Source organism: Ambystoma mexicanum, chromosome 3p (assembly GCF_040938575.1).
Source record: "Ambystoma mexicanum isolate Mex_15411 chromosome 3p, UKY_AmexF1_1, whole genome shotgun sequence".
NCBI lineage: Eukaryota > Metazoa > Chordata > Amphibia > Caudata > Ambystomatidae > Ambystoma > Ambystoma mexicanum.
The window spans coordinates 1,183,762,362-1,183,789,908 of NC_090925.1; the positions used below are offsets into that span (position 1 = coordinate 1,183,762,362).

The 27,547-nt window shown below is 47.4% G+C and overlaps 1 protein-coding gene across 1 annotated transcript in view; it reads left to right on the top strand.

The window, feature by feature from the left end:
• Positions 1-2,529: 2,529 nt before the first annotated feature.
• TGFBI (transforming growth factor beta induced) overlaps positions 2,530-27,547 on the top strand; it is a 263,409-nt gene continuing 238,391 nt past the window's right edge. The window contains exons 1-2 of the mRNA XM_069652603.1: positions 2,530-2,893; positions 19,263-19,361. Coding sequence (XP_069508704.1) covers positions 2,775-2,893; positions 19,263-19,361 — 218 coding nt within the window. The 5' untranslated portion in view covers positions 2,530-2,774. The remainder of the gene's footprint in view (positions 2,894-19,262; positions 19,362-27,547) is intronic.

Consider the following 27,547-nt stretch of genomic DNA (forward strand, 5'->3'; position numbering starts at 1 on the left):
ACTCCCTTGTTTCCCACATCTCGTAAGGCACCTTCCTCCATACCAGGAGAACCTGAACCAATGCCGATAGGGTCCCAACCGGGCCCACTTACTACAGAGGAAAGAAATAGATGGCTCGAGTCAGGATTATGTCTTTATTGTGCCTCTACGAAACACACATATTAAAAACATTGTAAAAGAACACCTCTTCAAAAGACGATGGAACATAGAACACAAATATGCGTAGGCACTCTGGATACTTGAGAGGAGGAAAATTATATGAATTTCAGTAATGTCATTCAAAGGATATGCTTTGTGAAGAAAAGGTTTTACGGGGGCCATCACCAGTCACTAGGGCCCTGGGGAAAAGGGCTCTCATTAGAATCTGATTCCAGTTCTTAGGCATTTCGACAGGGTAGAACCGGGTTTTGAGATTAGATACTTGTGGTTCAAACCAGATTTGAATATGGCAAGTCGTGTTGATCCCAGGCGGCAAGCCGTAGCGGGTTGTCTCGAACGTTGCTCCAGGTGGTTCGAAGGCAGTATCAACCAATGCAGGTTGCTGGATGACCAGGAGCGGATCAACATTTGAGCATGTTTCAAAATGATGAGTACTGCTGGTTCAGGTGAAAAAGCTACACAATGATCTAGCGATTCGAGTCGCACTTCAATGTAAAGTCCTGGTGTTTCGATGTTTGGTTTGATACAGAGGTTCAAAGTCATCTGCATGGTGCACTGGTCTTTGAGCTGGACCGGTGACAAGGCTCTTCTGGGGTGATGCAGTGTCGAGCCAGTTGGGTGATGCAGCAACACTGGTTCACATTTCAAAGGCGGTTGGCAAAGGCAACAACCGTGGGTCCTGGCGGTTCGAAAGCTTTGAACCATGGTTCAAATGCAGTTCGAGACAGTTTAAGAGATTAAAAACAGGAGACCTGGCAGATTTTGCCTCTTGATGCTGTGAGTACCACTGCAGGGGGCATTAGGGCAAGGTGAGTCATTTTCAGATCCCTGCTCTCACAGCCTAGGGAAATTTGCTAGCAGAGTAGTAGTCCTTGGTCCTCAGCAAAGTCTGCCCCAATGTGCCATGCGGATGGGTAGAGAGCAAAACGTTCTTATATCTTGAAACATCTGTCTTACCCTCCGGCAGAGGGCTATGGAAAGTATTGCTCTCGCAACTAGGTCCACACGATTACTTGCTGATGAGCATGATGGTCCAAATAGGAATCAAAGAAGGAATTGCAGAACCCCTTATATATGTAAAAGACCACATGAGATAGGAGGAAAGCAAAAATGCTTTAAAGGATCCATTCCCTATGCTTGAGACAAGTGGCCTTTGCCTCCTGTCATACACAAACGTTTCAAAGCAAGTGGAGGGAACAGTTAGGTGAAGGAAGCCCACAGAAAAGTAAGATAGATAACCCTTCCTCAAAGCCGTTTGTGCGACTCTGACTGCCCTAAATTCACCCTCTTCTCTAGTCCGGAGCTTCAAATGCTTTCTGGTGTACAGCACCATATTCTGAGACATGTCTTTGATATGATATTGCCTCTTTGAAGCCAGGCTCCCATGGTATCTCCTGTTGTGAGCTATTGTGGTTGACACCGAGGAGTTACCTTCCTCACAAAGGGTCAACAGGGGCAGACATCCAACCTTTTGTCCCATTCGCTGGAATGCAGTCAGGTGCCTAGAATCGAAATTGCCTCTCATAGCTGCTCTGAGCTCGCAGGGGTGATACTGGTATACTATAAATCAGATGTGGCTTTTAATAATTATGTGAACCATCAGCCAACGTTCCAAAACATAGAGATATCTTATATTTCCAAACTAGCCTGCCAACAGGTGATGGTTTATCATAAATATGATGGTTTGGGAACAGGGCTGTAGCTGGGACCTCTGAACCTGCTCTGTGCCATTGGCGAGCAGAGGCTGCAGATCAGAAGACTGATGTAGCAGGGCAACGATGTACATTATGATTTTAGCTTGGAGTTTAATGAAGGGGGCTGGGAGGACTGGTCGGTAGACCACCCTTTCTCAGAGGGATTACCCAAAGAAGGTAGGATGTGTTTACCCTTGCCAGGTGGCAGTCATTCACTGCCACTTGTAAGAATTTTCAGATTTCAAAAGGCACATTTTCTGTGGCTCACAATGTGAGATAATAGCCGAGACTGGGAAAGTTGACGCTCTTCACAATGTGTGTATTTTTCCAAAATCGGTGTGTGCAAAAATATGTTCTAAGCATAGAGAGGGCATTTTTTTGTATTGCCCAGTAAAGTTCTGTCACAGTGTGCACACTCCTACCTCTGCATTGCTTTTGGTGCAGTGATCTATATATGTTTTTCATTCTGAAAAAAAGCCAAGTAGCAGGCACCCTGGATCAGACATCCTTTGCTCTGGGCCCCGCAGTTTGCAATGGAATCAGAGCATCCCATGCACACGCCCGGTAGGTTTATTAAACAATATTTCATTCCAGTTCTTTTACGAATCATTTCAAAGGAGGTGACGTTCAGAAACTTCTGGAAGCGTCCTCTGTGCGATGAAATCTTGCAGCAGCCAGAAACGGAGAGGCTGCCCCTGTGCTCACGTTGGGATTCAGAAGCCCTTTCTGAGTCACTTGGGTCTGAGAGGTTAATGTTCCCCACGGAAGCCCCGTTTCGCATTCCACTGCGCTGCGGGCTTCCCCGCCCCCTCGAGCGTCTGTGCCTATTTAACACACACAGCCCCGCTTTCAGTGACTGACTTTGCTTCGGGAGCCCTCGTGGATAACAGAGGCTGCAAACCCCGCCGCCGGACCTTCGCCATGAATCGCGTCATACTGCTCAGTTGCCTGCTCGCTTTTTGGGGGGCTTTTGTTTCCGCTGCAAGGTCTCCCTACCAGCAGGTCCTGCAGCACAGTAGACTTCGCGGTAGACAACACGGGTAAGTTCATCATTTTGTGAAAACATAAGTGAAGGAAGAATTGCCAAAATGTTAAATTGTAGAAATTGGCATACAAGGGTGTATGCTATCTGTCACATCTATCTCCATGCCGCTTACCAGGAATTATGCTGCAATATGGGCACCCGGGTGCAAGTGCTGTCAGTGCACCCGGAAGATGAAACACCCACAGGTCCGCACTGTACCTGCACGCGTGTAGACATGTGCAGAAAAGGTGACGTGCGCTAAAGATCTGTCAGCGCTGTAGCTCAGGACGACAGGAACACCTGTGGCGGTGGCCACGGCGGTATCCCGTGGTTTTCACGACAGCAATCACTTCAAAGTAATTTACTTCGAAGTAATTACTTCGAAAAATATAAGGGGTTGTGGGTTAAGGGGCAAAAAAGGGCGTGGAGAGAGGTTTCTGATAGGGGTAGTAGTGTTGTAGAAAGGGACAAATAAAAATGTAAAATTTGGAGATACATTTCAAAGTATTCAAGCCATTACTTCGAAGCCGTTACTGTCGTTGAAATGACACGTGGGCACAGCTGTCCTCCTGATTTACTGTACAGGAGGTGTGTTGCTATTGGCTATTTTGGCAGCAAGTATTGATTATTTGCTTCAGAAAGACAATGGCGCGAGGGAGGCCGGAACCTGAACGATGTGATGAATTCATGGCGGGAAGCAAGTCTCATTCTAGGGGGCCAGTTCTATTTGATGGGGCTCGGGAACCTGTGTCTGCGTGATTTCATCGACAGAAATCATTGGGTGGTCCTTTTCCTGGTGGTACTTTGTGGCTTTTCTTCATACCTTTCTCTACTTTCCCCTCCCGTACCCTAATCCTCCCGCCAGATACCGCATACCCCTCTACAACACACCTTACTATTTTGCCGCCACAAAGTAATTACCGCGACGTTAATTGCCACTTAGTCATTTCTGTCAGCGGTACACGTACAATGTCTTTTGTAGACTAAACTTGCACAGTGGGGCGATGTTGGTGGATTTATGGGGAACAATAGAAGGACGTTAGTGGGGTCCCCGTTATGTACAACTAGGGAACATTGCGTTTATGAGGAGGTTAGAATGCAGACTTAGGCAGTTTTTAGGACATGCCTGGAATGGGAAGCACAGGGTGATTCCCGCATTATGGATTTTTGGATTATGAGGAATTTAGGGCCTGATTCATGGAATTGTTTGCACGGTTCAAAGTGACTTTGCACTGCAGAAAAGTGACTTTGCACTGCCACCACAAACCCTGATTCATGGAACTGTGCAAAGTGTATTTTGCAGTTCAAAGTCAGTGCAAAGTCATGTTGTACTGCAAAAACGACTTCCTACTGACTTTGTACTGACTTTGCACTGACTTTGCACTGCACATGTACACTTTCTATAGTTCCATGAATCAGGGTTTGTCTCTGCAGTGCAAAGTCAAAGTCACTTTGAACCGTGCAAAAGAGTCCATGAATCGGGCCCTTAGTATCGGTTACAATGGGGGAGTAAGGTAGGTGCTCCTGAAGAATGGACGCTCATGGGTGGTTGGCAAGGGGAGACAGGATGCCCTGTCATTATGGAGTGGGAGATAGGCAGCTTAGGGATTTTAAAAGAGGGAGTGGGCTAAAACATGCATAGGTATGCCAAAATGTTCCCTCGCTGTGTCTAATATAGTAAGTAGGTCTGCGTGCTGGCATACCTATTTATGATAGCAAGTGCAGGCTACACTATGGCCCGATTCATGGAATTTTTTGCATGGTGCAAAGTGACTTTGCCCTGCTGACACAAACCCTGATTCATGGAACTGTGCAACGTTTTTTTTTTGCCGTGCAAAGGCACTTCACACACCAAAAATACACTTTTCACTGCTCCGCCCTGATTCATGGAGCAGTGCAAAGTGTATTTTTTTTTCAGTGCAAAGTGACTTTGCACGGCAAAAAGACACTGCACTGTTCCATGAATCTGGGTGTTTCTTGATAGTGCAAAGTCACTTTGCACCGGGCAAACAATTCCATGAATCAGTCCCTTACACTATACATGTTATAGTCTATATTTTGTTTAGCGCAGATTTTCTGCGGCTGGCCTTTTTTTACATAAAGATCCAGTCCAATCACGCGTTCTCCACTGCGGCCTGCGCTGCTCGCGATATTGCTGGCCATCTGAATACACAGGGACACTATAGCAGTCCGTGTTTGTTGTAAACATGCGTTTCCTTGCTGCTGGGTTTCCATAGGGTTCATGCAAGAGAAGTAGCGTCATTTTAGTCTGCTAGATCTTAATTGGTGGCTCTGTGGCCTTTAAAAAGTGTTGAGGGGGTTGCGGCACCAGCACTGACCAGCCCCTGGCGAATCTTAGCTTGAACAGGTCAAATGGCTACAGTTTCGGGCTCAGGTAAGACAAGCTGTCAGTGTGGTTGTCTGAGCCTGCGTCTGGCAGCAAATTAAAGAACATAATTAAACACAGAAACTATCGGAGGAATTTAATTAGACCAACAACCAAACTGTAAATGCCTTTGGTGTATTTCTAGTCACCTAAGTCAACTAAGAACACCGGGAAGACGGAGAATGTCAAGATTGGTCAACTTTCAGAACTGGAGCCTCTGATGCCCCGTGCTCCGTCAATGCTTTTGCCCACTGCAAAAACACAAAAAGTTCATTTAAAAGGTTTGACTTCAACCCGTGGTGGCCTATTTTCCAATGCCTAGGGGAGAATACATAGTGCTAGTGGGATGGTGTAAAAGCGTAATTTACGCCTATTTTAACAGCTTATTTCACATTTGAGGTGATTTTGCACTTTTTTTGGAGGCGGAGTGAGGGCACGGAAAAGGATGCCCCATTGCTCCCTTTCATACCCACTCCACCGTCAAAAATGACTTTACCCGAGCCTCCCATTAATGCTGGCATGAAACTAAAACTAGGAACATGCCACAAGAATCCATTATAAATAACTCTCAAATTCATTATACAACTTTGGAAAAGTATTTAACGAACAATTGAATATAATTGTATTGATGTATGATATGTTGGTTTATAATTAAATCACTAACTTTTGTAAAGGTTTATAATAAACCCTAAATAAATAAAAAAGAAGATAAATAACTGACAATGTTAACTTGTAGGAGGAATATACACTTTTTGCATTACGAAGTGCTAAACAGTGTAGATGTGATTCCCTGTGTTTTTACCGGTTTATTAAACACTGCATAGTGTAAATGCTGTAAACTGCTGTTTGCAGGGAAAGTGCAAACATAGCAGGATCCACGCAAGCACTTTACTCTTTTGTTCAAATTGAGGCCCTGTGTTCTCATTTCAGATGTGCTGTGTTTTTATTAGACCGTTGCATATCTGTAGCTAAAGTAGGGGATCCATTTTCCAAAGTGGAAATTGCACGTAGTGGGCCGCCTCTGTATGCACTCAGGTGCAAATGGTCCCCTCTATGCATTTGTAATTTTTTTCACAACATAGTGGAAAGTAAAGAGGGAAAGACAGGCAAACAACCTTTGCAGGTTACCTTTCCATTACATGACTGGAAGAGTGTAAATGGCTCCCACCATTAACAATGGTGGGAGGCACTTACAATGGACTCCTATGGAATTTGCCTGTTTCTAACAGTAATAAAAGTCAGGTGGAAAATAATAGGAATCTATGGGTTTTCCGGACAGCATGAAAATACATGACGGTGGAAACCAGGCATATTCTGAAAGAGCAGGCAGATATGTTCAGTCCACACTGCCCATTCAAAGAAAAGAGTAGGGTGAGGGGCGACCGCATTTGTTACGTGTGGCCAGTGAAAAGTGGAGAACCACACTGGAAGCATGGCTGGCAGCCTGGCATCTCATTGCTCTTTCTGATCATGGGCTTGCCACGTTGAGAGCCATGCAAGGAGAAGAGGCCTCTTTCTAGCTCAACATGGGATGCAGTGTGGATCTGTAGTGGCGTGCAACACAGGAAAATCATGGGGGGATGCACTCTCTGGTGAAGCCAACCCATATGTGCTCCAGTGAGGGGAGGCAAGAGGAAATGAAGGGAGGAGCGGGACCACCAGTGGCAGGGAGTCCACGTCCTTGTGCTCCGAGACCGGTTACAGACAGGACGTGCACCCAGTCCGAACGATTGCTTGGAAATGTAGAGCATTATCAGCAGTTATTGCTGTGCTCTCAGTAACCTGACCGGTTCTGGCAAAGCCCAGGACGAGAGAGCCATGTGAAAAGATTTCACACATCGTTTCTTCTTCTTATTTTTTTCTTGACATCCAGAGGTTCTCTTTTCTGCAGAAGCTTTATATCCTGACAGCCAATCAGGATACAGGGCTTCTGGTCAATAATTACCAGAATTGTGCTAACATTCAACAGATCCTCATGATGGCCCTCGGGATCTCCACTGTCTCTCTGGGTGCATAGAGCACCTCTTCCTTGTCCTTTCACTTCCTTGTGTCACCATGTGTCTTGCCAGTAGCATCATCTTCGCTGACTTTGCGACGCCTTCCGCCCATCTTGCAATAATTAAATGTGAAGTACCACTCTGCTCACATGGCAACCCAATTTAATTTGCTCTGTGAGCTTCCTTTCATATTTTCGTCACCTTCAATTTTGAAGGAGGAAACTTGAATAGCACTGGTTCAGGTGTCCGGTCATGCTTTATCTGGGGCCCAAAAATCAGGCTTCTAGGCCCATATCCTCCAGTAATGCCTGCTGCGCCATGCATTACCACAAAAGGGGGCATTCACCACTGAAAGGAGGCTGTTTTGCCTTTTTCTCTGGTGGGTGAGCAAAACGAATAGCTATGCAAAACCTCATGAAATATGCAAGAACATATCAAACTATCTCCTACTTCAAACATGCGTTGTTCATTATATAAAGACCACCTCACCCCTTGAGCTGTTTTGCATTAGAAGACTCGACATCCTTCCGAAAATATAGTGGACAACTGTTCAAAATGCGGCATTGTGTGAGTGCCTCACATTAAACATATAGAGGGCAAGGATTAACCTTGAATAAATAGTGTGCAAACCTGCACAATGTGAACATTCGAAACGCAATAGCAAGACATTGATTAGAGAAGGGGGCGAGGTTTCACGGTGTAGATTGTGGCCCAATTGTTACCCTTCGACTCCCATCAATCCATCGGGCAATACTTTGCACAGTTCCGGAACGCTGACCACACCCGTTGTGAAAACCAAGTGCCGTCTCGTTTTCGTTCACTAGAATTGTGTGAACATGTTCGTGTGAGACTTGAATGGGGCATCCTTTGGGCAGCTTGTACTTAGGATAGAAGACATTGCAAGTGGCTGGGGCTTCCAGGTGAGCCATCAGGGGAGCTTGCATACCACATGCCAATGTATTATTATTATTATTATCGTTGTTAGGGTATTTATTGAGCATGGACCTAGCTTCAGGGAGTAGTGGGGCGCTTCACAAGACTTTGGGGGAATCACGTGCCGAGGCAAGCAGGGATATAAGGGAAGATAACGTAAGGGGTGAAATACAGGCACTTTTACAGCATGGGATCTACAAGCAACCAGGGGAGGAAACTGCCTTGTAGGTGATGCAGTAGCATCTCACGATGAAACGTGCTGGCAGTGGGAACCAGTGCCGTTCGATGAGCGTTGGGGTGATGTGATCAGACTGCCGATTCCCTTGATGAGTCATGCTTCACCATGTGGAAGGCATCTCAGAGGTGCCAGGGTAATTGCTGGAAGGCCTTCCAGAAGGGCATTGCCATCAGTGAGGAGGGAGAGGACCAATGCTTGGACACCAGATCTGAAGTTGTCTGCTGGGATGAAGGCCTTGATTTTCAACCAATGTACATCGTTTGTACCTTGCTCTCTAATGCCCTCTCTGCCCTGACCCTAAGCTCCTTGCCTGCTTCCCCACACCACCATCTGCTCTCCCATTCCAGGTCCTCAGTTTTTGACATCACGCTGTGCTTATTGGTGGTCTCCACTGCTGCCCTCTTCCCCACCACGTTCCCTTTCATCTGCCTAGTTACCACACATTTTTTTCCAGGGCTACCAATAGAAGGTGAAAATAAAGGGAAATCTCGTTTTGTCTAGTACAATTTTCAGTCTCAGCAACAAAAAAAAAAAACAATTTGACAAATTACACAGCTTGCTACAATTTCTGGTATGGCCCGCCCCCATGTCTGCTTAATGCAGGAAATCGAAAACCATATCGTTAAAAATGAACCCTATATATTCTAAATGTGCAAGCATACCTCACATGTTCTGAATTCTGAAGCGAGTTGACTTGGATTAAGTTAAAAGGTCCGCAAGTCCGGTGGCATGTGAGTCAAAAGCTCCTTCACATGTGTGTAAAAAATATTGAGGACAATTTGCAACCATGATGTGAAGGTGCTCATCTCTGGTTTGCACAAGGACTTTTGTGAATGCGGTTGCACCACAATTGGGCACATCTGGCGGTTTAAGGTAGCATTTTCTTGCATTCGAATGTGTTACATGATGTGACGTCCACGGGACGAAGGCGCAGGTTGTTGAGCTTCTGCAGGGGCTAATTGCTCCCATCCAGCTGTTATGGGGCCGCCGGCCTACAAAAGACGCTGCGACACTCGGCACATCTTCACTCTCTAGCTTTATTAATACAGACTGCCGACTTCCCCGCTTTCCCGCTTCTCCCTCCCCCTTTGTCCCGCCCCCCGTTCCCTCTGTCCATTCCTTTCTCTTAAAGGGGCCCTGTCCATTTCCCATGCCCAACACCCCCCCCTTACTTATCACTGAAGCCGGTCCTCACATCTCTTCGATGAGCCGGGGGGGCCGTCTGGCCAGCCGGTGGGGCCGCTCGTCTCGCTCTTCTCGTTCGCCCTCCTGGATTGCCGGTGGCGGCCCCTCGGGCGGGTCGGGAGGGGTCTCTGAGTCTATGGGGTCTTCTTCCTCCAGAGGCATGCCTTCCGATGTGTCTCCTTGGACCATTCGCCTGAAGTATGACGCATTGCGGGTTATTTCGCCCCGGTCTCCTAGGGCGGTGATCATGGATCCTTTCACTTCCGTCACTATCATGGACTCGGGTTGATGTCTTGAGTCCGTTTTGCGACGTTGGGCCTGCCTGACTAGCACCGTTTCTCCCACGGGGATCAGGGGTTCCTTGGCTTTCCTTTTCCGGTCAGTCCATTCTTTGGCCTTCTGTCTCCTCTCTGCTTCTCGCTGTCGGATCTCGTCATCCTCCTCCGGCGTGTAGTCCTCGAGTTGGGGAAGCCTGGTCCTTGGTTTATATTTGATCATGAGTGCAGCTGGGGTGTGTCCGGTTGCCTCGTGGGGGGTATGCCGGTAGCTTCGTAGCATCTGTGAGATGGCTTGTGGCATCGCAGCTTGGTCTGTCGCCGCTTTTTGGCGTGTGCGCTTAATGTTCGCCATGAATCGCTCCACCATCCCGTTGGCTTGGGGCCATAGTGGTGTGATCTTCTGGTGGTGGAATCCAAGATGCGCCGCAAATTTCTTGAACTCTTGTCCTTGGAATGGGGACCCATTATCCGTCTTCACTACGTTGGGGACGCCCCATTCGCTGAATACTTCGTCTATCGGGCCTACCACGTGGTGGAAGGCTGTTGATTGTACGTGTTTCACTAATGGGAATCGGGAGTATTCATCTATGGCCACGAGCAAGTGTCCCCCTTCTTCGAGTGGGCCGTAGAAATCAAGTGCTACTCGTTGCCACGGTCCGTCCGGGAGCGGGACTATGCGCAGGGGGCAGGGTGGTGATCCGGCCGCATTTATCTGGCACGAGTTGCAGTGTCTTAGTATGTCGTCTACAATGGTGTCCATGTGGGGGAACCACACCTGGTTTCTGAGTATTTTCTTTGTATTCGCCGCGCCCCGGTGACCCTCGTGGGCGATCATAACTAGTGGCTTTCTAAGACTCTTGGGTGCTACCAGGCGGTTCCCTCTGAGTAGTGTGCCTTGGTCTGTTGTGGCTAGTTCGTTGTGTATCTTCTCCATTCTGGCCAGGTCTCTTCTGTCTACTTCTCCCCCTTCCCCTTCTTCGAAGTGTTGGTTGGCGGCCTGTCGCCACTTGTTGGTGTTGGTGAGGTGGACGGCCGCTCTAATGGTGGGGTCAGCTCTGCTCTTTTCTGCAAACAGTTCAGCGGTGATGGCTGGGGGAAGAGCATTGTGTGATAGGTATGCGATATATTCATCGGCCTCTCCTTGCATCGCGGTGTCTGGAGCGCCATCCGGGTGCCGTGATAGATAGTCTGCTGGGTTTGCGTCGCCCCCAGGTTTGTGGATGATGGTATAATCGTATTCCTGGAGGCGGATACCCCATCGTTCGATGCGTGGGGGCATCTTAATTCTCGGGTTGCCAAACAGGGCCAGTAAGGCCTGGTGGTCCGTGATGAGGGTGAACTTTTGTCCGATAACGAAGTGGTGAAATTTTTCGCAGGCCCACACTGCCGCCAGACTCTCCCGCTCTGCCTGTGAGTAGGCTTGTTCAGTGGAGTTGAGTGCGCGACTGGCGTACGCCACTATGTTAGTTTTGGAGTTGTCTTGTGGGTCTGTTTGAGCCAGGATGGCACCCAGCCCCACTGGGCTAGCGTCTGCAGTAATTTCTGTCCGCCAGCTCGGGTTGAAGTACGCCAGTTGGCGATTGGCCGCAAGCTCTTGTTTAATCGAGGCGAATGCCTGTTGGCATTGGTCCGTCCACTGGAAGGGTTGGTCCTTTTTTAGCAGGTGCCGCAGGGGGCATGTTAGTGACGCATATTGTGGGAGATAGCGGGCGCAGTATCCCGCCATGCCCAGAAACGAGCGGAGTTCGGCGGTGTCTTGCGGACTAGGCAGGTTGGTAATGGCGCGGATCTTGTCCGGGTCGGCTTTTATTCCTTGGTCCGAGAAGATGTGGCCGAAGAAGCATAGGGTGCTTGTGTTGATATCGCACTTCTGACTGTTGAGTGTCAGTCCGGCGTCTTGTAGGATGCGGCACACTTGGTGTAGGGCTGTGTCATGCTGGTCCTGTGTGGTGCCAAAGATGAGGATGTCATCGCTGTAGTTGAATGCATTGGGGACGGAGCAAATCAGTCTGTGTATTGTTTCCTGAAATATCTCGGCAGCGGACGAGATTCCAAAGTTGAGTCGCTTGTAGCGGAATAGGCCCTCATGGGTGGTGAATGTCGTGATGGGCCTCGATGCCGGGTCAATTACTAGCTGGTGATATCCCTGGTTGAGATCCAGCTTTGAGAATTTAGTGGCTTGGTTGAGCCTGATTAGCATGTCCTCTATGTTGGGGCCCGGATGTCTTTCCCGTTGAATGGCGGTATTGGGGATTCTCATGTCCACACAGAGGCGGAGGCGTCCATCTGCTTTGGGGACGACTACCAGTGGGGAAACCCACGGGGTGGGTCCTGTTGCCCTCTCTATGATGTCATTGTCCAGTAGTGTTTGCAGCTCGTGCGACACCTTCGCCTGCAGGTGGAACCCTACCCTCCTGGGGTGTTGTGGTACTGGCTGGATCTTGGGATCGACATGTAGTGTGATGACGTTGTCCTTCAGCCTGCCGACACCTTGAAATAGGGCGGGGTACGCCAGTTTCAAATTTTCTATGTTCGGGGCACTGTGATGGATGGCTTGTATGACACTGGAATTGGGTGGGACGCCTTGTATCACTTCTGACATTTCATAGTGAAAGTCGATGAGGCCTAGGGCTGTGGCCGTCTTGTGGCTGAGCAGGCATCTGGCAGTCGCCTGGCTGAGGATGACGTGCATCGTGGTCGTTGCTCTCTTGCCTCTGTGTATGAGATCACATGTGAATTGTCCTTTCGAGGTCAGTGGCTGTGTTGCGCCCCATTGAAATATGTGGGCGTAGGATGGTTGTAAGGGGAACATGTCTGCTAGATGTTCGTATGCTATGTAGCTCATGACATTCACGGTTGCGCCGGTGTCCACTAGGAACGGTGTGTCTATCTCACCCAGGTGTACTGTCACTCTGGGTGCCGCACTGTCGTCGGAGGCTTCCGAGATGAGTCGGACATATTCCCTGCTGTATCGGTCGTATTCGGCGTAGGGTAGGTATTCGGCCGGGTGTTCTTCCACGGGTGGGTTTTCGTATGGGTCTCTATTGTTGTCTTCCCTCCGGATCTCCTCTTCAGGGTATGCTTGCATGTGGTATATTTGTTCGTGGTTGGCATAGGGAGCATCTGCTTGGTCCACTTGTAGATTTTCGACCGCTCTAATGAACCCAGAGTTGTTTGGTGCTCTGGGGTTGACGGCTGGTTTGGCGTATTCTCGTTCCGCATACGGTCTTGGGTTGGGTGGTCGCATTGGCTCGGGTCGCGGCTCGAACTTCTTTGTGACCGGTTGCTGGCTGTGTGGTCTGTATGTTGACAGTGGGGGTGTCTTCTCCCGACACATGCTCTGAAAGTGGTTCTCTTGTCCACACCTCAGGCACATCTGGCCAATTGCGGGGCATTGGCCTCTGTGGGGAAATTCAAACCCGCATCGGTAACATTGTCTTTCAGGTGGTGGGCGTCTTGCGTTGTTCCATTGGTCTTGTCTGTACGTGTTGTTGTGTTGGCGGCTGATTTGATTGGTGGTGACGGCCGCGATGGAGTCTATCTTTCTTGGGTTCTCCATGTGTGCAGCTTGAGCGTCCACTCTTTCATATACTCTGGCGAGTTCAGCAATTTCTTTCAGAGGGAGGGGTTTTTTTAGAAGATGTTTGCGGAAAATGGATGACAGGCATCCCTCTATCACTCTCAGGCGGATGGCCTCGTCATCGTTGAAGTTGGCGAAATCACAGTATGCTATTTTCCTTTGCAGGCGTAATATGAATTGGCCAATTGTTTCCTGGGGTAGTTGGGTGCATTGATTAAAGATGTAGCGCTCGTAGTCTCTGTTCGGGACTATTATCAGCCGACCGTCGATTGCTTCAATGAGTTTTTGGTATGTGTCCCTTTCTGCTGCAGGGATGGTCTTGATGACGCTTTTTATGTCTTTCCCGACCAAGTTAGTGAACATGTCTAGTTTGTTCGGGGCGTTTTGGTTGCCTACCGCCCTCATGAATTCCTCGAATTCGTCCATCCATTCTTGCCACCTTTGTCCTTGGTTTTCTTGCGGTTCCAGCGAGAATGGGTTTGGGCGGCGTAGGAAAGAGACTGGATTTGTGGGCGTCACGCCGGGCGTGGCAGGTGCTGTGTTGTCTCCCGCTGCGCTCCCACCACTTCCTTGTTGCGACATGGCTGGTGGTGTTGAGTGTCTGTTGGTGTGCTCTTTCTCTTGGTCGTGCCCTCTTGCGTGTGGCGTTCCTCGCTTTCAAGTGGCCGTTAACGCGCTCACACGTGCGCACAGTTCCTCGTTTTCAAGTGGCGCTTTCCTCGCTTTCGAGTGGCCGTTAACACGCTCACACGTGCGTTCAGTTCCTCGCTTTCAAGTGGCTCATTGGGTGCGCCTGTTCCTCGCTTTCAAGTGGCTGAATAATTGCGTCAGGTCCTCGCTTTCAACGCTCACACGTGCGCGCAGTTCCTCGCTTTCAAGTGGCTCATTAATTTCGTCAGTACCTCGCTTTCAAGTGGCACATTTATTGCGACAGTTCCTCGCTTTCAAGTGGCTTGCGTTGCTTCGCCGTGCCTACCTCCTTTTCCTGGACCTGTGGGTTTCGTGCAGTACTCGCGTGTGCTCTTGGCACCTCACGATCTCTCGGGCTGTTCCGCTGTCCTCGGCGTGCGTTTCCTTTCCGTCCTTCTCCTCGGCGTGCGTTTCCTTTCCGTCCTTCTCCTCGGCTCCGGCCGCTGTTCCGCTGTCCTCAGCGTGCGTTTCCTTTCCGTCCTTCTCCTCGGCGTGCGTTTCCTTTCCGTCCTTTTCCTCGGCTCCTGCCGTTTACTCGCGTGTATATGCGCCTCCGGCGTCGGGTCCTCCCGTTGCGCTGGGCTTCCACTCCTCCTCGCTCGCGTGCGTACCTTTGCTCGCGTGCGTATCTTCGTGCGCGTAGGATCCTCCGTCCCTCGCGTCCAGTCCTCGGCGGCGGGTCCTTGTGCTGCTTCGGATATCTTCTTTGGGCACGCTGGATCCTCCTTGCCTCGCGTGCTCCCCGTCTGGGCCTTTCCTACGTGTGCGCGGTCCGCCGTCTCCGTCGCCAGTTGTTATGGGGCCGCCGGCCTACAAAAGACGCTGCGACACTCGGCACATCTTCACTCTCTAGCTTTATTAATACAGACTGCCGACTTCCCCGCTTTCCCGCTTCTCCCTCCCCCTTTGTCCCGCCCCCCGTTCCCTCTGTCCATTCCTTTCTCTTAAAGGGGCCCTGTCCATTTCCCATGCCCAACACCAGCTCTCCTGCTTTCCTCGTTGCTGGCCAGGCCCCGTCCCCGCTAACACTAAAAAGGACTCAGACCTGCCCGCCAGGGTGAAGCCCGCTCGGACAAGCACGTGGGGTGATAAGCTCCTGCAGGGGTGTTTATCTGTCCTATTCCCCATGTCAAGTGACTAAGTCTGTTGTAAATAAGGTGAGGAGGCGAGCTGGCGTGAAGAGGGGATTGCTTGGACTGCCATTTGGGCTCCATCTTGTGACTTGTTTGCCGTCACTATCCTCATTTTACCATGTGTGCGATTCAACGCCTGATTCAGTGCTTGAACTAGCATGAGAGCAGTGAATGCCACTGTTTGTATGAAGGGGGGGGGGGCTGCGCCACGCTGCCATCACATAGTCCATCACCACGTCCTTTCCCAAAAAGGAAATTCGTAACTGCCACACGTAAGCTGCCTGTTCTGCTGCGGGCTCAGCCAGCACACCACAGCGAGCCAGCCCAGTCCGGGAGCCCAATTATGATCCCAAGTGAGGCGTATCAGGACATTGAGCAAATCAAGCACTTTCTCGGGAACTCCGTGGATATAACAGGAGACACTAACATTGATAAAACCGAGAATTATCGTCCCAGAAATGATAGTACAACTCCCGATAGATCTGAGAAGGTAGACTGTTTGGTACCTACGTCTCGCTCTGATTCCTGCATTTCTCAAAGGGAGGACACACCCAATCAAGGGGGTCTGACTCGGTCTCGACTATGCGAGGGGGTGATTTGTCTGCTGACCTTAATTACTGGTGCATCGTCCAATACCTTTACTGTGCCCATGATGACCTGTATGTATGACTCCCCAGGTGCTATGGCCTTCAATACTTCTGTGCTCAGCAAGGACGGTATGGCTGTAAATAGGGGTGTTGCTAGGTCTGGAAAAGATCAGGGGCTAAGCTAATGTCGGGACTGGCGGGATTCGGGGCTAGCTATATCCTTTTGGTTGTAGCCCCTGAGCTTCTATCCCGGGCTACAACCAAAAGACCCAGGGCTATAGCCACCTTTGCGCCCCCCCCAGCAACACCTCTGGCTGTAAACAAAGTAGCTAATAGTTCTGGTGGCAGTAATGGCCCCCGATTTTAAGAGAGCAGGTTGTGCATGCATGTTTTCTCCTTATTGGCCAGAGCCCACAGCGACTCTAAAAATCTGTGTATGGTAAAAAGGCAGGATATGGTTACTCGCTCTGAAAAGTCGCCTAACCCTACTCCCAAGCATGCCAATGCAGGGCCTCTATTAGCCTGTAACATTGCCCGTGTTCTAACTGAACTGATTGCTATAAGGAAGGTGCTTCAGTTCATTCTTGAAGAAAAAACATGGGGAAATGCCACGAGGGAATACCATTCCAATAAAAAGGATTTCATTAAGGCCCTACAGTGGATCTATGTGATCACTGCAACGCCATAACTGTGCCGCCGAAAATGTAAATGCCAATTATGGCACGGTGCAGTGATCAGATAGATCACTTTGCCCGCATCCCCATCCTGCATTGCCCTTCCTGCTCCCCCCATTTACCTTTACAGTGGCACACGTCTGCGTGCGCCGCCGACTCCCCGCTATCCCTGTGGTGTCAGTTCCTCCAATTTACGTGGGTCGGATGTGATTCTGCAGGGTCGTTTTTTCATTCTTTTTTTGAAAACGTTCTTGTCCCCGTTTACCACAATGGTAAGCGGGGGAAACCCTCACAACCTCGGACTCCCGTTACTGTGCCCAAGAAGAGCGGGGACAACCCAGCAACCCCTGCTCTGCTTGGGCGCAGTAATGGGAGTCAGCAAAAGGAAGTGTTCCAAAGTCGCCATAACTGCTTAGTCGCAGTTACATGGTTGACGTTTGGTACATTTCCCCTACAGTTAGGTGTGGTGAATCGCAATGACTGTGGTAAATGAGGATGCGAGGATGAATGACACCCTAACAATGGTATTAGTTTCACCATAGTTCACCTCGAGATGGCACCTTGTCACAAAGATGCTTTTGGTTCCTGCTCTCCAACCCCAACTCAGCAATTGAAACCAGCCTGTGAATTACAGAGGTCTGGGACCGAGCACAAGTCTGACCAAGGGATCTCTACCCATGTATTGGGGGCAAAGTTGGGTGGAGGGACAGGTATGGCAGAACCCACAGTGGCGCCCATTAATTTTAGACAGAGAGCTACAGGTTTGCAACATGGGCAAAGCATGGTATGTGAAAGCATGAGAGGGCCTCGTGGGGAGGGGGGCGACACTTGCATGGAGTCACGAAACGCCCCTGTAAGGAGGCAGACTCTTGGGAGTCATTTATTAACAAGTGCATACACTGGTTTAGAACGGTATGTGGTTGTTGCTCCCTAATTCGAGAGGATATTACAAACTGTATAAGAATACAAAACCATGGGAGGAATAATCCATCCTAATCGAACTGAGGGGGCAAAGACTGGCCATTGGTATACCAAGTATTGTATCTAGATGGGGGGGGGTCCCTCACAATGTGGCACAATTTCAATTAGTGCCCTCCCTCTAGATAACAATGCTGCTCCGACTGGAGCTCGGCCGCAGCACAAATTTCTTACTGGAATGAGTAGATACCCACTGGGGAATAGAATAGAGCACGTCAGTAGTTGTAGGAGGGCCATTGTCCATATGGCTGGTTGAGCCACTTCTTAATTCTTTAGAATTTAGTAGGCATCGGGCTGCAACATGCGTAATAATTCATATGATTGTTTTTGTGTATGTTTATCTTGTGCTTTGATGGCCTTATGGCCGAATAAAGTTGTTGAATGATAATGTGAAGTGGTCTTATAAAGCACCCTTCTGCCAATAATGATGGCCTTGCTGCCTGTGGCCCTGTAAGAAAGGAGGGCAGTGTGTGTTAGTTGTATAGTGGGAAGGCAGTTGCAGAAACCTGTGGTGTTGATGAACATAGGTTACAAGTACTTGTTACCTGTGTGCCGATACAAACATCTCTGTGTTGTTTGTTGTGGTACGGGCCAGGTAGGTTAGCCGTAAGGGCACCCCTCAGATTATGAGGTGCAAAAACGAACAGAATGGGGGTTGATAGAAGGTGGATAGGGTCTGAGTCTGCTAAGTGAACTAGACCTGGTTGGTTGTCTGAAGGAGTGTGGGTAGTGTAAGGTTGCAAGATTTTAGTAGTGAGGAGTTACATGCATGATAAGTGGTGGCAAGGGGGCGTTGAAGTGTTGCTTCTTGGCTCTTGCTTGTAGATTTCACAGGGATTCAGGTGCTGATTAGTGTCACACAGCAGCGTATCCATCAATCAAACCCGTTTACCACAGATAGTAGTGAGAACAGTTTTGTAATTGCTCATCTTTAAGTACAGCAAGTTTCTGATGTGCAGTCTTTAGTCGGTTGCTGTTATCTTTCAATTCTTTCAAAGTGGTTGGTTGAAAAACCATCTCTTGAGCTTTTTTCCTGCATCGTGACTTCCAAACAAGGTATACTTGGAAATACATGGAAAGCCTGCACACATCCTTTGCTTTTTTTAAAGGGGCGTAGGGGGAATGCAATGCTTCGGAGGGTGATAACTGACTCTTCTGTGTATTTTTGTTCCATCAGGCTAGCCAAGCTGTGAATAGCTGCTGTTCTAGATGCATTTCTATCCAATTGGCTAAGATGGAGAAAAGACATCGTGTTATTTAGTTTGATGGTCCTTTAAGACCGTCATAATAAAATATGACCCCATCAATCTTGCACCCGCAACACTAATAATGTATACAAGGTGGGCAGCATACATTGTACTGGCACACTACCCACAATTCATTGCCAGGTCACCTTTGGCTTTCAGAGGTCTGTGTGATTTCCTGAAATGAGCATCTTAAAATAGCGCCTACCGTTTGCTTTTATCAGATGCACAATTATTTGTACATTTCACCTGTGGGCCTGGTTTACAAAGTGTTTTCAGTGGAATTTTCCAATTAAAATACACTTTTGTAAATCAGGTCGTATGTGTCGAAATGTATTACCACAAATTGTCAATGTTGGCGGGGTTGTAGTTTGTAAGGACTCTGTGACTTAATATGAAGGGCCCACTGTTTCTTCTGAAAATAATGGAGTCACGTGTGCATTGACTGAAATCGAAATGAGCAACTGTTTTGCTTTCCACAGCCCCAACGTGTGTGCTGTGCAGAAACTGATCGGAACGAACAAGCAATACTACACAAACTGTAAACAGTGGTACCAGAGGAAAATATGTGGCAAAACCACGTGAGTAAAAACAACACCTTTTTACACACACGAAAAGTACATCTATAGACTTTTTTTTGTTCAGTGATTCATTGCAAAATATGAGGTAGCTGTGCTGTTTAAAAAATAAAATAAAACAGACAAGTCTAATTATTTATTGAAATCGTATTTGTTGTTAAAGAATGTCTTTTTAACGTTTATGAAAATGTGCTAAATGAGTTCCCTTGATCCCATATATATGTAAGATTTACAGAACTTTTCCCAACATTCGCACAGGAGTAGGACTCATCCTCAAAATAATCACGAATCTAGCAAAATCCTGTTTGTATATACGTTTCATTTTATTGAGCACCAATTAATACATATGCAGGTGGGTGGCTCTAGTATCCAACCCTGTTCTTTCCCCAGACCTCTGACCCCCTCGGGGATTCCCCCTGGGTGTCCGCCCCGTCATCAGGCTAGCATAGCCCTCAGGGATTTCCCTCGAGTGTCTGAGGCTTCTCTATGTCAAGTGAGGAATCCTTCCCATGCCAGGCTCGAACTGGCATCCAGCCATCTCTGGAACTGTCAGAGGGTGCATGGAATCTGCAAGGGGACCTGTTTTGTCAGGTAGGTGGTTTATCCCTCTTTACCTCATACCCAGCGGATGGCGGAGAAGAGAACCAGTGGAAGTGCGGATTGCACCAGGTGCCTAAATCGAGGCCTAACTGCGGGCCAAAGAGGCAGCCCAATTAACTAACAGTTGTATTAGGAAGTTTCTGTACATTTTTAAGCATTTATGAGGGTTTTTGCTCAGTGTAACATTACGAGGGATGCACTTTGTGATTTTTAAGAAATGTGTTGTGCCAGAATTGGCAGTTGGGGAGGTGATGAATTTTGAGCTTTCAACTCATTGTCAAACTAGACTTTGAGGTTCTGGGAATGGGGCTGGTGCAGAGAATGGCTATATGCAACCATGAGATGGGAGAAGGGAAGGTTGTGGGGAAAGTATAGGCAGTCGAGTAAGGGGTGTTGTCCATTGTGTGGATGAACATCAGGCAGTCGAAGGCAGATATCGTACTGTGGATGGATGACATGAGTCTTCAGGAAAGTTTGAAGTGTAGAGAGTGGGCCAACATATAGGTGCCATTGTCAAAGAGGTGGAAAGAAAACCTAAAGAACCTTAAAATGACCATACAATGCCACATTGGCAGGTGCATAACAGAAAGCAGACAATGGCGGGGGAGTACAGAGACTTGGGTATTGAAGCTCTGTCAAGGAAGGAGGCTGTGAGTTGGTTTAGCACCACAGCACCATGAAGGACCAGTCAACCTCTCCTTCCCCAGAAGCTCACTGTCTCTAGAGCTCTGGTTCTCTCTAGGCTGGACTACTGCAACAGCCTCTTCCTAAATCTGTCTGCTACCACTCTCTGCCCTCAACTCATCCAGAACAGGACTGCAAGACTTGTCTTTGGCCTTATGCCCAGGGATCGTATCTCTCCAGCCCTGAAATCTCTCCACTGGATCCCTGTGGCTGCAAGGATGAAGTTCAAGACATTTTGCATTGTCCACTAGGCCTTCTGAGGCCTGGGTCTGCATTACCTTCAACTCTACCTTCGGAAATGCCTTCCTGCTCAAGCTCTTCGCTTCTCCACCTCCAACTCCCTCAGGGTCATTTGCTTCTCCAAGCAACGAGTTGGGTGTAGATCTCTTTCTTCGACTGGGGTCTTTCTCCGGAACAGCCTCCCTGCCTCTCTGAAACTTGAGGAGAACCATCTTCTGTTCCGGAAGCACCTCAAGAGCTTCCTCTTTGCTCCTACCTTCTCTCTTCCTCTCCCCTGCTGATCTCTGTCAGTTTCAGCACTGGGCACCTGGCTACCCTCTGATGATTTCGGGCCCGAACCCTGCCCACACAGCTGCACACCTTCACTGCCTCCTGGCAAACCTTGCACTGGGTCTGTATCGGCAACCCTACAGTCCCTTTCCTGCACTTATTAGGCACCCATTGTCTGCAGCGTATTCTTGAACCTGCCACCTTCTGGCCGCACTACCTGTTGTTGTTTATCACATGTTCAGCACTTTTCCACTCCTTCCCTGCTCCTTGCACTTTCCCCCCTTCCTCTCCCCTGCACTTGCACATTCTCAATGTCAATGAACCTAGTAACATCGCTGTTTTGTTCCTCCCTTCTAGCCCCCTTGCCTCGCCGTGCCCTGAAACACTTGAGTATGGGTGCAATATAAATATAATATCATATCATATCAACCGTGAGGAGAGCCTTGCCAATTCTCCATCAAGTATGGGTAAATCACAACGATTTCAAAATTTGACCAATTGGAAATGGCTGCAGATGAGCAAAGAACAGAAAGGATAACAAGTGAAGAAGACATCACAATGGCGACCGCATATGTGAAAAAGGGAAAGGATGAAATGTGAATAAGACTGCACAATGGCTGCAGGATGGGTGAAGAAGGGAAGGGATGAAAAGTGAAGAATACAGCTCAATAGCTGTAGAAATGGCGACGAGAGGAACAGATCAAAGGAGAAGAAGACGGCACAATGGCTACGGGATAGGTGATGGAGGGAAAGGATGAAAGATGAAGAAGACAGCTAAATGGCTACAGGATAGGTGAAGAAGAGAAAGAAAGAAATGTGAACAAGAAATCACAATGGCTGCAGGATAGGCGAAGAGGGGAAAGGATGAAAAGAGAAGAAGACAGCAAAATGGCTATAGGATAGGTGGAGAGGGGAAAGGATGAAAAGAGAAGAAGACAGCAAAATGGCTACAGGATAGGCGAAGAGGGGAAAGGATGAAAAGAGAAGAAGACAGCAAAATGGCTACAGGATAGGCGAATGAGGGGAAAGGATGAAAAGAGAAGAAGACAGCAAAATGGCTACAGGATAGGTGAAGAGGGGAAAGGATGAAAAGAGAAGAAGACAGCAAAATGGCTACAGGATAGGCGGATGAGGGGAAAGGATGAAAAGAGAAGAAGACAGCAAAATGGCTACAGGATAGGTGAAGAGGTGAAAGGATGAAAAGAGAAGAAGACAGCAAAATGGCTACAGGATAGGTGAAGAGGGGAAAGGATGAAAAGAGAAGAAGACAGCAAAATGGCTACAGGATAGGTGAATGAGGGGAAAGGATGAAAAGAGAAGAAGACAGCAAAATGGCTACAGGATAGGTGAATGAGGGGAAAGGATGAAAAGAGAAGAAGACAGCAAAATGGCTACAGGATAGGTGAATGAGGGGAAAGGATGAAAAGAGAAGAAGACAGCAAAATGGCTACAAGATAGGTGGAGAGGGGAAAGGATGAAAGAAGATGTGTTGAATATGATTACCTTAGGGAGATCTTGCATTGGTGATTAGGGGCTGTATTGACATCCTTTGTTGGTTTCATACATTTCGCAGTCCATGCCTGGATGTCCACAGTCATGTTTTGCCATTAGGCTGATTGCATTGTTTGTTCTTCTTTTTCCCGTACGTTCATGTATATTCATCCCGATGTTTTGTTAATTGATTCATCTCAATTTCTCCATGTATATGTGTTGCTCTGATTTTTTACAAGCAACCTTCTTTTTAAGAAAAATGTTAATACTTGTCAAATACATGTCATATCAAATTTGTATATGTAAAAGGTGTTTGGGATATTTTCTCATTTTTGTAAATGAAGATTTATTTATATTTTTTTCTCCCATCAGAGTTGACTAAATCCCAATAACTGTGAAGCTTTTGGCTCGACTATAGATATGTGCCTTACTGGCTAGAAATAATGCCTGATGGGAACAACTACTTCATGTGTATGTACCTAACTTTTCTCCAGTTCCCGTCAGTGATGGAGACAACCCTTATATGTATAGGAAAGGAGAAGACAACAGCATAATGGCAGCCGCATAGGTGAAGAAGAGAAAGAACAAGACAGCATAATGGCTGCTGCATAGATGAAGAAGGGAAAGGATGAAAGGAGACGAATACTGCATAATGGCTGCTGCATAGGTGAAGAAGGGAAAGGATGAAAGGAGAAGAAGACAGCATAATGGCTGCCGCATAAGTGAAGAAGGGAAAAAATGAAAGGAGAAGAAGACAGCATAATGGCTGCCGCATAGGTGAAGAAGGGAAAGGATGAAAGGAGAAGAAGACAGCATAATGGCTGCCGCATAGGTGAAGAAGGGAAAGGATGAAAGGAGAAGACAGCATAATGGCTGCTGCATAGGTGAAGAAGGGAAAGGATGAAAGGAGAAGACGACAGCATAATGGCTGCTGCATAGGTGAAGAAGGGAAAGGATGAAAGGAGAAGAAGACAGCATAATGGCTGCCGCATAGGTGAAGAAGGGAAAGAATGAAAGGAGAAGAAGACAGCATAATGGCTGCTGCATAGGTGAAGAAGGGAAAGGATGAAAGGAGAGGAAGATAGCATAATGGCTGCCACATAGGTAAAGAAGGGAAAGGATGAAAGGAGAGGAAGACAGCATAATGACTGCAGGAGAGTTAGTTGTTCTGGAATGAGCTGGGGAAAGATGACATGTGGGAGAGGGTGGGATCAGAGTAGAGGGATTTGAAGATGCCGGATTGTAGCTGTGAGGTACTGGATTAGTGTTTCAAGCATTTAAAGTGTGGCAGGACTGAGGTGGATGTGTGGTTGGAAGATATGAGAGGTAGAACGATCCACTATAGGTTGTTTTGCAATGAAATGACAAATAAAGATAGATCACCTACAAGGATGGATTTTTAGAACAGGTGAGGTTGGTGGTTACATTTGAGAGGGTGCAGAGGGCATTGCTAGGGGAACAACTAATGGGCATGACACAGAAGCCATCCGATGACTGGAGAATGGGGGGGGTAATAGCTTAATGAGTCAGATCACAAGTAGGGGCTGAGGCAGGAGTCAGAGGAGGCATCACTAAGTAGCAAATGGGCAGGGATTGTGCTGTGGTGTAGAGTGGGGAGGTTGCTGGAGTGGGGGGAAGTGGAGTGTGGTAGAGTGGGGGAAGTGAGAGGATTTGCGAAGTCTAGGACAGAGTTGAGATTGGATAGGGAGAGTTTGGTGGTCTCATGAAGGTAAGAATAGTGAGGGGCGGAATTACAAAGGCGTTTTTCAATGAAGAAATGCCATTGAAAAACACTGTGTAAATCAGTCCCTGAGGGTTTTGCTATTTCAATAATCATAAAGGAGACAGAATGCGATCAAAAAGTACACCAGAATAATTAAGAAAGGGTGTGCCCTTTCCGCATCTTCAATATGAGAACAAGTTAAATAACTGTTTTTAGAAGTTGCACCATAATTATTTAACAAAAATCATGCCTGCCATCCACTTGTATTTTATGCATTAACACGTGTTTTTACTGTGCACGCATCGCATGCATACTAGCTAACACAAAAGAATGGCTATTACTAGTTTAAGAAAAAAACTGAACCTGGAACATCCAACTATGTCCAGGTGAAAATGCCTTCTTAAACAGTTAAAGGAGAAGTTGTGTGTGTTTTTTTTTTTTTAACGTTGAGTGTTATTTTGATCAAATTCGTCATGTGTATTTGAGTATATGCTTACCCAACGTGTGATGCCCTATTTTTGTAAATTGCAGACGACAAGGAATCGCCAATTTCCTGCTGTGGACTGCATAGCGCATCTGGACTGCTCAGACACCTCGATGGTGTTGGGGAATGTGTGTGCGTAGAGAAATGTCAAATAAGTAGTTCCCCCGCGACTTTGGTCGTGTCTAGTCAGTATCCTGCGCAGAGGTCAGCCTTTACGACAGGAAGCGCGGACTTACTCCCGTGACATGGTCAGTAATCCGAGCGCTGGGGTTGGGGGTGGTGGGGGGAGGCGGGTGGGGGTGAAGTGCCACGGGCGAAAGAAGATATGCAGTGTGTGGGTCTTCCACAACTGTGCAGAACCAAAAATAGGTGTCTCGAAAAGAGGCCCTAAGTATTTGTTATTATTGATTTTTCAAAGACTCTAGCCCTAGCCAAGTACTCTGAAATACCCACCCTTCACTAGGAATAACACATGCCATTCAAAGATGCTGACACGAACATTTATAAGAAACCGCAGAAGCATCCATGGCAGTGAAATGAGAAACCATGCTTTTTTTTTTAAATTCTTGTAGAATTTGAAAAAGCCTACAGGTGTATATCTCCCAGTGGCGAATTCCCGAGCCTTGGACCAGGGATTTCAAAATCCTAAGGAATAATATTTTGATATTTATCCTAAAATATTCTCAGCCACAGGCAGGCTTGGGCTGGCCGATAGGGCAAATGGTCCATGGCTGAATCAAAAACACAAAATGCTGCTGTGGGACTTTTTTTGGTCTAAGTGGGCCAGCTTTTTGGCCACTGTTGGCCGGTTTGATGAGTTACTTCGCTATGCGACTAATAGTTTTGACCAGTTTTGCTGAATAAATATTCTGCACAATTTGCATCACATTTTATAAAACAACTCCCCCTTGCGTACTATTCAAACAATGTCACAAAAGGACTGAATTGTGTTTTGCAACTGTGGGCCACTTTTTCATTGGTGCCCGAGACAATTTTATGGTGCAGTCGGACCCAGGCTACAGGCCAGATTTTCTGGGAAGAAAAAAAGCCAAATAGTGAGCTGTGTGGGCTGAGCTAAACAGGCGCCAGAAATGTGATTTGCATGGACAGCAAAAGCCACTGTAAAGCACAAAGAGCTGGTGTGTTAAAATGAGAAGCATTGGACCTATAGATGAGCCAAAAGCTGGCCTGCAATTCATCGCTCCGTGGGGTAACGAGTTGGGCAGAGTGTGGGATAGCTGAAATAAATAACCACTCCCTGATATCTGGCGGGTTGCAGGGTTTTTTCCATTGTTTTACTTCGAGTAACATTTGATATAGATGCAGATAAGGAAAAATTAGTATTGAGTATACAACCTCTAGCGGTTGCCATGGAAACAATAGTTGATTCCTATGTTCTGATAAGCCACCTGATCTCAATGGGACTACCTCTCTAAGCGATAAACAATGTATTCATGCATTTATTTACTTCTTTCATAAGGCGCTGCATGGAATAATCGTTTAGCACACTAGTGAGAAGTGGGCAATTCTCAGGGTGAAGAGTGAGGCTGAAAAAGCAACAGAGGAACGAGCAGTAAGAGCGGGAAGGAAGGATCTATTCAGAGCAACCATAGTTCACAACCCAGGGATTTTAGTGTAGTATGCATTACCATATACATGTAGGGTCTGTTGTGAAGCCGAGCAGCATAAAGGCATTTGGTGATTTCAGTAGTCTTCATCTTGTTCTTCCAGAGTCCTATTTCGTTGTTCTGCAGCTTCGGTCTGGATTCCTAGCGTTTTTATATCTAATATGGAAGCCCATGATCCAGCTGAGAAGTCGACAGTCTGGTTGGCATTTAGGCAGGAAAGGCGTGTGTAGTGTCTGGCCAATAGCGAGGTGAGACTTAAGGGCATATAAGAAGTCTTTATGTACGGACGACCCCGCGCTCCCTCCGCATCCACCTATCAGCTTCCAACCGCCAACTTTCTCTCACACACTCTCCCATCCACCTTCAATTCCAATCCCCACATTCTAAGCAACCGTACACCGAAGGGAGCGTCAGCCAAGCAGAAAGAATAACAACACACCCGCCCTTATAAACATAGCTACAATTTGAATACAAAAACTTAAAATACAACTTAAAAAATATATGAAGAGAAACAAAAACTGAATACTGCATTTCAATCATCATAAGGTCACGACAGAGTCTTTAGGGCATACCTAGTACAATTTCAGTCAAAAAAACAAATAACGAACTAAACAAAATGTGATTGTTCATCATCAGTTCATGACATAATCTTTTGACCACGCTGGAAGTTTCCTAATCCTACTCCTTGATATGCCAGTCCTCTCAGTCACATTATCCACTCCCACTCCTGTGGACACACCACCTTGCTCTCCTCTCCTACAACTTCCTTGCCTTCCACCTTCTTCTTCAAATCACTCAATGGCATTCCTCTTTCTTTCCTCAATCCTCACAGTCTCTCCTTGCCATCTCCATTTACTTACACAATCCAAATTCCATATGGAACCATATTGGGTCCTGACTGCATTCTTGAATACTTCCTTGACCCTCACAGGTTCAGCATACCTCGACTCCCCGTTTCTCACCATCCTCCCCTTTCTTATTCTGACAAAATCACAGGGCACTACTCCCATTCTACAGGAGTGTTCTGTCTCCTTGTAATCCACAGTCTTAACGTCATTGATCTTTAATC